The 9,863-nt window shown below is 36.5% G+C and overlaps 1 protein-coding gene and 1 pseudogene across 1 annotated transcript; both read right to left on the reverse strand.

Annotated features, from left to right (window-relative positions):
• Positions 1-5,436, reverse strand: part of LOC107063328 (toll/interleukin-1 receptor-like protein) — a 10,101-nt pseudogene extending 4,665 nt beyond the window's left edge.
• On the reverse strand, positions 2,207-4,465 carry LOC107063337 (TMV resistance protein N-like). The gene is made up of 3 exons (XM_015315069.1): positions 3,461-4,465; positions 2,967-3,242; positions 2,207-2,871 (listed from the first exon to the last, which is right to left on the reverse strand). Exons 1-3 carry the CDS (start codon positions 4,412-4,414, stop codon positions 2,716-2,718), a joined length of 1,386 nt encoding a protein of 461 aa, XP_015170555.1. The 5' UTR covers positions 4,415-4,465; the 3' UTR covers positions 2,207-2,715.
• Positions 5,437-9,863: the final 4,427 nt, after the last annotated feature.

Raw genomic sequence — 9,863 nt, forward strand, 5'->3', positions numbered from 1 at the left:
AGGGGGTGAGGATGGGGTAAAAAAATTAAAGATTGAAGTTGAAAATATATATTTTTTAATAAGCTTTAAGTTTATTTTTTTCAAAAAAAAAATTGTAATTTGAAGTTGGAGGAGAGTTTTGGAAAATATTTTCCTTAATTTTTGAAGGGAAGTCATTTTCCTTAAATTTGAGGAAAATGAGTTGATTTGGAAAACATTTTACCCAATCAAACATGAGAAAATTGGAAAATATTTTCCGGAAAGTGTTTTCCTTCATACCAAACACACCCTCTAGCTTCTATTCGTTTAATTTCTTTCGTGGCTATTTGTTCGTAAAATGTATGAACTCAAATGAGAGGTTAAAAGAAGTGTCTACATTGATTCTCATTTCAAGTGAGTGTTGTACATGGATGATCATGATAGAGTATATAGATACAACTCTATCTCCAAATGACCACAATGTCCTTCTTAATCTTTAATAGACTTTCAACAGCTTAACTAACTCCTAATTGACATATCTCATCTTCACACCTCAACACTATTCAGTTTTGATCATCATATCCGTATGGATTTGTTGCATTTGAGCATTGCAGGAGATAAAGGACTATTTTCCCTTGCACCACCTCACCAAGGAATCGATGGATAATCGTCTATAAATGGAACAAGAAAGATAAGATGCCAAATACACAGGAAGAAAGAACTGGAAAAAGAGGAGTTGTTGTGCTGAGTGTGATGAAAATGCTTCACCTTTTACGATATATGATGGTTTCACATTATACTAGTACAGTCAAACCTCGTTAGAAACCTTGCTAAAGTAGCATCGTCCATCTGAAAATTCATGATTGATATAGTCCATCTGTCTTACCTTAAAGATGCATCTTTGTGGTGGTTTGGGAGTATAAGAATGATCCACAACTGCGGGGAAAGATATAACATTACCATGTTGATCTAAATATAACAGATGTACTCCTATCTAGCTTCTTTATTATGCCTCCGTCAGTGCCATCCTCTACTGTTATCTGTTCCCCGCCTTTGATCTTAAGGCCTTTAAAAGGTCTACCATTTGAGAAAGATAAGTAATATACACATGATACTTCCCCGTGTAATTCGGGATACCTAGTCCAGTAAAAAAAAACTAAAGGCTTTTTATTGGATACAGCAATAAGGAAGTGTCCAAAATCTGATAAAATCTTAGAGTCGCAAACAAACCAGAGAACCATTCCTAACAACTTATTATTATGTACTGTGGGAATAGTGAAACAGATAGATATTCACTATACATATTCAATTCTTTTAACTAAGGTTTAGTGCAGTTCAAGAAACTAGCAGTATACAAATGGAAAAAAGTCGATTCAGTCATCACTCATTCCCCAGCTTTATCCAAAGGAAAACTATCAGAACTTTGCTCTTTTATGCCTTGCTGAAGTTTTTCTGGAAATGGGGAACACCAATAGTCGTCCACGGCTGCCACCAAACATCATTTTCCTTTTTCTTTTTGTCTTCTTTTCTTCTAATACTTTTTTTGCCGGGAAAGAAGTAACATTGCCATGTTGGTCTAAATATAACAGATGTACTCCTATCTTCTTTACTATGGCTCCGCCAGTGCGATCCTCTACTCTTATCTGTTCCCCGCCTTTGATGTTCAGGCCTTTAAAAGGTGTATCGTTTGAGCAAGGGATGTAATATACACATGATACTTCTCCACTGTCAGGTTTATCAGTATCCCAACTAAAATAAAAATCTGAACGCTTTATATGGGCAACAGTAACAACAAAGTGTTGAAGACGGATGGGTACATTGCAAAAGTGGCAAACAAACCAGAGAACCATTCCTAACAACTTATAGTCATTAGTATGTAGTGTGGGCATAGTGAAACAAATAGATGGAGCTGTTACTTTATTGCTGCACCAATCTGGAATCTCATTGCTTTCAAGATAAATTTGTACCTGCTGCTTCATCAGACAAATTAAGACACAATTAGATCATTAATTAATAATGTGATACGAGAGAGAGATCAGAGAGAAGGAGAGGGACTAACCTCCTGATGCAGTGGATGTTTTCTAGATGGAATTGATAGAGCAGGGGTACTAAAGAAGCCTTCATTGAATGGATTCTGCAGGGAAGTACAATTATTCATGTCGATCCTCTCTATTGAAGGGAGGTTGTCCAAATCTGTAATCTTGACCAGTTTTTGGCAATTCCTAAGATAAAGAATTTTAAGCTTCTCTAAATTTGATATTGACGGGAGTGTTTGAAGATTCTTACAATCATTCAAATACAAGAACACCAACAATGGTAACTTGGAAAAATCAAAGGGTAGATAGAGGAAATTGTTGCCCCTCAAATCTAAATGATGTAAGTTGGATAATCTCCCAATATCCCTAGGAATATCAGCCTCAGAGAAACCACAGTATGCAAGACATATATTCGAAATAAAATTAGATAAGGATTCTATGCGGCGGACTCTTCTTCGAGAAAAACTCCTTTCGGCCTCTAAAGTTTCATCTCCCACTCGCAATTTTTTAAGATTTCTCAACATTTCAACAGATCCAGGCAACTGTTTTATACCCGTACCCCATGCACAAAGATGAGTTAGGCTTTGCATATCTCCAATGTCAACTGGCAGTGTTTGTAAAGATGAGCAGAAATTAATGTTCAAGTATTCAAGGGATTTTAGCTGGCATATGCTGCTCGGAAGATCCGTAATCTTTTTGCAACCACTCAATTGAAGATCAATTAGTCTTTCCAAATTCCTATTGATGGATGGATCTTCTTTAGACTTGAGCAATTCTCAAGCGACAAAGTTTCAAGACTTCGTGAACCCCTGAAGTTTGGAGTACTTCTGAGGTGTTTGCAATTAGAAAGATTCAGCTCCTTCAAACTTCTACAATACTAAGAAGTAAACAAAATATAATTTCAATTAAGATTTTCCTTCACGTAGTTGCAATATAACAGTACACATCAAATTGCAGAATTGAGTAACGAACCTGCAAATTCAAACCAAATTCTTCGATATTGCTCCCTTTCATATTCAGGATTACAAGTTTCTCAGCTGGAAAATTTGATGGTATACATTTTAAAGGACATCCTTTCCAAGACAACCATCTGAGCTCCTTGGACAATAGCTCAAAATCTCCACTAATATGTAAGTCGTCGATTTTAAGCACCCTAAGTTTTATCATTTTCTGAAATGCTTTTGTGCTCAGCTTCACACCCTTTAATGCATGTCGTTCTAACACCAATACTTCTATATTTTCGGAACCCTGTAATTTAGTAAAAAGAAAAGTACGAGAAATTAGGAGAGAGTGGTTGGCAAACAACTAGAGATAATTTACTATCCAAAGAAGAATTAAGCACAAATGAATTGAGTTCTTGTGGTGAGTGGTGACAACCTAAATTATAAGCAAATGTATATCAAATTAAATGAAAAAAAAAAAGAGAAGAAAGTATAACCAAGATAAAGATAATGAAATTTACTTACTTTATTTCCTTGTAGAATGTCATGGACTTCTTGAGGGTTGAACAATCTACTCCGTTTCCCAGAGTCTTGAGGTGATTCCCTGCGAACAATTTCTCTTCCCATATCCCGCACAAGATCATGCATCACCAAACAACGCCAATCCCTTTGGAGCAAGTGTCTTTTGACTAGAGTTGCAATTGCACTTTCACAATAAAAACCACAGGCGTTTAATGTTTTGGTAACTTCATCCTCATCACATCCATGGAAGGCGCATGCAATATCAAGGAAAACACCCTGAGTATTATCATCAAGTCCATCAAAGCTTATCTGGAGAATCTTTTGAATATCAAAATGAGGAATTGTTCTTAGTTTTTTGAACTCGTTTCTCCATTCTTCTACGGATCTCCCTTGAAAATGTGACCCCAATGTCACAAGAGCTAATGGTAGCCCACCTGAATATTTAATTATGTTTTGGGCCAGCTCAAAATATTCATGTGGTGGAGAAAGACTGTTAAAAGCATGACAAGAAAAAAGTTGTTGAGCTCCATTGTCATTTAAAAGTTTGGCCCTGTATATCTCACTTGTTGTAAGCCCATATAGCAAATGCTCGTCTCGGGTTGTAATAATTATTACACTACCAGAGCCAAACCAACTTCTTTCTCTTGTTAAGGATTCTAATTGGCTTCTATGATCCACGTCATCAAGAACAATTAGAACCTTCTTTGACCCAAGTCTTGCTTTGATTAGATTGACACCTTCAGCAACACTATCAACTTTGAATTCCTTAGTTTTGAGAATTTGACAAAGTACTTTTTCTTGTAGCTTGACTAGACCCAATTCTTCAGCTTTTGATCTAATGTCTGAAAGAAAGCAACTACCACCAAACTGTTGAAATATTCGATTGTAGATAGCTTTTGCCAGAGTTGTTTTTCCAATTCCACCAAACGCCACATATACCAACCATGCGAACTTCATGCTCACATCCACTTTGCAGTAACAACTCTATATGCTCGATAGGAGAATCTAATCCAAGTTGGGTAATGAGCAACATCTAGAGGTGTCTGGTTGGCCTCTTGCAGAACTTGTTTTATAATACTTTCAATAAATTTTGATTCATGCCTACGGTTTTTCAGCAATAACAGAAGTTAAAATTTAAAAAACGAAACTTTGATATTTGAAAATATTTGATGAACAAAACAAAATCCAACCCAACAGACAATAGCCAATAGGGAAATTGAGGTTAGAGAATGGAGATTGTCCATTACTACTACTCCCTCGTCCCAATTCATGTGATGTAGTTTGATTTGACATGGAATTTAAAAACTATAGAAATATTTTGAAATTTTCCATAATTAACCAACTTATAAGATTAGGCAAACGCTTAAATTTAAAATCTTATAGTTGAATTAAGAAGTCTTACCCATCAGCAACATTTCGCAAATCCCATCCAGATAAATTCGCAGCTTCAGTCAGTGCAACTTTCCAATTCTCCACTCTTTGAGCTCCAAACAATCGTTCCTTATGTTTTGCCAAAGCTTCACCAAGGACCCAGTTTGCCTTCGCACTTGAGAAGGATCAACATCATAGAAATAGGCAAAACTACCTGCTTTTAACCTCACTCTGCAATCGAGAATTTTGACAAGTTCATCAAGACACCAACTAGAGGAAGCGTAATTTTTGGAGAAAACAACAATGGCAACCCTTGATTGTTCAATTGCTTTCTCAAGTTCGGTTGAAATGACGTCTCCCTTTCTTAATTCCTCATCATCTATGAAGGTATTAACTCCGACTTGACACAATTGGGTGTAAAGATGACCGGTGAAGGTTTTGCGAGTATCTTCGCCTCTGAAACTGAGAAATACATCGTAAGACAAGTTGGAAGAAGAAGATAATTCTCCTACAACAAACTGTGTAGGCATATTTGATAACAATAATTTTAAGGGATTTTTAGATAATTTTTTTGTTTTAATAATGAAAGAAAGATGAGTGAAGCAGCTTCTACATATACCCACAGGTATTATTTGTTCCTGGAAAATTAATAATGGGTCAAGTCATTTACAATCCCCAAAGAAGCATGACAGAAATGAAAGGGATGTTTCCAAGATATTTCATAGAAATGTCTCGTTCATTTTTATTTGTCATGATATTAATGGATATACGGCTTAAGTCATCGATAGTCCTTTAAAGTTGTCAACATAATTCATTTAGACACTTTAATATTAACGAATATTTATCTACTGAACATAAAATGACAACTAGTTTTAAAAATATTGTGCGTGTAATTCACACACATTATGTTGACAAAATCACGAATAGAATTATGACACGTAGCACATGGGCCCACAATTTTAATTTTGAAAAATAAAAAATAATTTTCAGCCTTTAATAATATAGAAAAAATTAAATTGATAAAAAAAAAATCTCTCCCCCCACCTCCACCTAACCCCGCACCCCATCTAACCTATTGCCCTTTCTTCTTCATCTTCTTTTCTGTCATTCCGCCATTGCCATTCACCATTGATTCCTCCGGCGATAACAAAAAAGAAAATGTCGAGCCCCACCTCATCCTGAATTCACCCACCAAATCCTTTCCTCTTTTTTTCTTCGTTATATTCTATTCCTCCGGCGGCTATTGCGATTGTTGACACCCAATTTTAGACCTCCACAATATAAATTAATCATTGAGCTTCTTCAATTTCAAGCGATTTAAAATAATTAGTTTTAGAAATTTTTCAAAAAAATATAATTAATAATATAGTTCGCAAGTTGTTTTAAATAGTCTTGTCACTTTTTATAAGTTTTAGATAATATATATGTTTCACATAATTATGTATATAATTAGTATATTTTATGAATATTCGAAAATCGTCTCAAAAAGATTTTGTTTTAATTAAATATATGGTTAATTAGTTAGTTATATAATAGTTTATATCTTAAATTATTTAGTTCATATTTGAGTTAATTATTTTATTTCGTTAAGATTAAGAAGTTCATTAATTAATTTATGTTAACTCATCTTGTTTAAATTTTAGCCGAATTCACCAATTAAATTCTATTAGGCTATAATTGAAATCCATTATTTAATAACAAGTTTTAGTCAATTGCCTATCCCATTTTTTTTAAAAAAAAAACAATTTTTGGGCCACTTCCTAAAGGCCCAATTCTAATTCCCTATACAACAAATAATTCCAGCCCATTCCAAACAACAACTCAACAATAATTCCAATTCAATACCCCTTTTCCAGCAACACCCACAATCAACCGACCCGACTTCACTTCTTCTTTTCCCTTACGCCTACAACCCAACAGCCGCAATAACATACCAACAATACCCCACCCCTACGTCTTCTTTTTCACGCGCAAATGCAGAAACCCAGAAACTCGGCCAGCGAACCAAATCACGCAACCCAGAAATCGCGCTGCAAAAATCTCATCCAACTACCCTGCAGAACCCATACCCTAGCAGCCTCAACGTCAAGCCCTCACGTCTCATTTCCCCATTTTTTCAGGGATTTCTAAATCTCTTCACTGATGGCTTTGGAAAAAAGGAATTCGAATTTCTAATTCAATTTCCCACTCGTTTTCCCTCATAAATCGACCCCCTATTTCCCCTATAAATAACCCTCTACACTCAAGTGAATGGGACAGGTTTTAGAGCTTGGTTCTTTGACAATACTCATTTTTACATTCAAGAAATTTTAAAGCGATTTTCTAATTCTAAGTTCTAAGAAAGGTTTCGTCTGAAATTACTTTGAATTTCTTGGTTTGCTGCTCGAGTCAAAGTTGTGCGAGAAGTCGCTCTCTTTCAAGCTCGCTGTCGTCCAGTCGCTGCTCCGAAGAATGTATACTTCTTCATTTTACTTTTTTTTTTCTTATTCTGACTGTAGTTTGCTGTTTGGTATGGCTGATTGATTTTATACTTCCTTTGTTGGTTTAAGTCTTAATTTTCTGCTTTTAGTACAGTAGTATTTGCTTGTTTGTTCTGTTTTCTCGCTAGTTCTCAGTAAGAAATAGAGTTCTCGTTCTCTTTGAGCTATTAGCCTTTTGTTCCCGAGCATGACTAAATGTGTATATATTGAATTTTGGAAGTTTGGCATCAAGCTATTGCTACTCTTATTGTGTTGATTTCCATTGCCTTGTGGTGATTTTTTTTTCTTTTTCAAAATGCTTTATTTACGTTAGTCCGTCCTTGCTTATCATGACTCCGTGGTAATGTTTAGTGTTCGACGTCACATTTTTCATTCTTTCACCTCAAGTTGAAGGAATGAATCAAGACGTCAAGATTTCGGTTTTGTACTATACTTGTTGTAACCCATTTTGATTCTTCTGACCTTCTTTTTCTTGGAAGTCAAGGCTTTTAAGTCTTTCTCCACATCTGCTAGAGTTGCTTGAAGTTTATCCATGGATCCATTCAACTTTTCATATGCTAGCTTTGCACCATCGAGCCGGCGTTGTACATCAGAGAGGGCCTTTTCGTGTGATTCTTTAGTCATCTTTGATGATCTTAAACTATCATACTCTGCGTACGACTTGAAGAAATTCTCGACATGATCCTCTAAAGAAGAAACATCAATAATATTTACTTTTCTAATCTCCTCAAGAGTTGAAGCAATACTTGACTCCAATTCTGTAAAGCCATATGAAGAACCTAAGGAAAATTGTGTAATCCATCCACACAATGCGCCCCACATCTCAGAAACAAAGGTTGATTTGGCGCGGTAAATGGTTTCTTGTGGCTCTAAAGTAGGAGCACCAGGTCGCAAATGGCCTACTTGGTGACTTTCTTGGCGGAACTACTTCCAATAAAGGCATCACATCATTAGAATGTGACTTTCTTGGTGGAACTACTTCCAATGAAGCTGATCATCATTAATGGAAGAATGAAAGTCTTTTGCAGCCGCATCAAGATCATTAAGATCTACTGTGAAATCTGCAACCGCGCCATTGTTAAGGTCGCCACCATATAGTTCTTGAAGGTCCAACTAAAAAAAAAAGTAAGAACAAAAAGATGATCAGATTCAAAACTTTGAAAAAAAAAGAGATGGGGGCCTTACTTGTTTTGCCAATTCAAATAACGAGGCCGAGTTCGAATCCTCATCAACAAAGTCGTTATCATCAATGACAATTATATCTAAAATATCAATACCACAACAAACATCATCTAGCTCTTGTGCCTTTCTTTTTGGACGATTCCAATGACGATCCGTTGGACTGGGAGATGCATTGGGTCGTCCAACACCATCTGGTAAAACATACAAATGAGAAATTTCATCACAAGGCATCTCAAGGTTTGACGTTTGGTCATTACCATTGTCTGATGATACATGAAGTTCATTTGTTCCAAAAGAACCATGGCCAACTTTAGGAGCAGGTGAAGCCGCCTTTGAGGCTACTGTAAGGCGCCTCAATTTTGATTTCGCAGGCACATCCTTATCTTTTGAGGTTTTAGACTTGGATGAGGTCTTAGCGACTTGCAGAGTATCATTTGACTTCACTTGAGATTTGGAAGAAGGATGTGACTTTTCCTTTGATTGATCAGAAGCCCCTTTAGATGAAATGGATGTAGAGTCTTGCTTCGTCTTCTTCAAAATGATGCGGAGGTTTCCTTGGGAAGTATTCAGCCTTTGGGATGGCCACCAGTCTACATACTCGCGGGTCATTAAAGGAGCACCCTCTAATGGGCACGTTGGAATCATGACTTTAGAAAAAGTATTAAGTCGAAAAGAGGAATCCAAAGTTGCACCAATGTTAATAATGTACCATCGTAAGGACGCTCCATAAGATCTCCGGGAACATCTTGACAAAAATCGAATTGTCGACTAAAGCTGGTAGGGCTGTAGGACTCCACGATGAAATTTGAATCATGCCTAAGGGTTACATAGCTTGAACGAAGGTTTATGATATATTCATTCCACGAATTTGAAAGCTTGCCATTATCAGTAAGGTGCAAATCCCTCCCTTGCAGCATTGCTAAATGATGGAGACGACGGGCATCATCCTGTTGAAATAACTTTTGGGCGTCAGTAAAATTAAAACACTTGGCCATCTTCTCGCCAGAAATTTTGCAAAGAGGTATCGATCGATGTGAACGATTGGCACGATGATGAGTCCCAAAGTATTCCCCAAGCCAACCATATACATAGTGTATGGGGAAAATTATAATTGCCACACTCGAGTTTAAAGAAGTAGAGATTTCTTTCAGGCCGCGATATATGCTTGCAAGAACTGGGACCGCTAAGGAGAATTTCTTTCCATGAGCCATCAAGCTCCCAACTTTAAAAACACTAGCGCGCACATAGTTGACTTTCTTATTCAGAAGCACAAATTTGCAAAGCCAACAAGCAAAGAAGGCTGCCAAGTTAGTCTCATCTCTAAGTGATTCTTCCACATCTAACTCGACAAAGGGGGCATTCTCCTCGTCAGT

This window comes from Solanum tuberosum, unplaced genomic scaffold, assembly GCF_000226075.1.
Source record: "Solanum tuberosum cultivar DM 1-3 516 R44 unplaced genomic scaffold, SolTub_3.0 scf00339, whole genome shotgun sequence".
Taxonomy (NCBI): Eukaryota; Viridiplantae; Streptophyta; class Magnoliopsida; order Solanales; family Solanaceae; genus Solanum; species Solanum tuberosum.

Coding starts and splice junctions, on each gene's coding strand:
- LOC107063337 (XM_015315069.1), bottom strand. CDS start 4,414: ATGAAGTTCGCATGGTTGGTATATGTGGCGTTTGGTGGAATTGGAAAA. Junction 3,243..3,460: donor ACATTCTACAAGGAAATAAA/GTAAGTAAATTT, acceptor ACTAAATTACAG/GGTTCCGAAAATATAGAAGT. Junction 2,872..2,966: donor AATTTGGTTTGAATTTGCAG/GTTCGTTACTCA, acceptor TTTACTTCTTAG/TATTGTAGAAGTTTGAAGGA.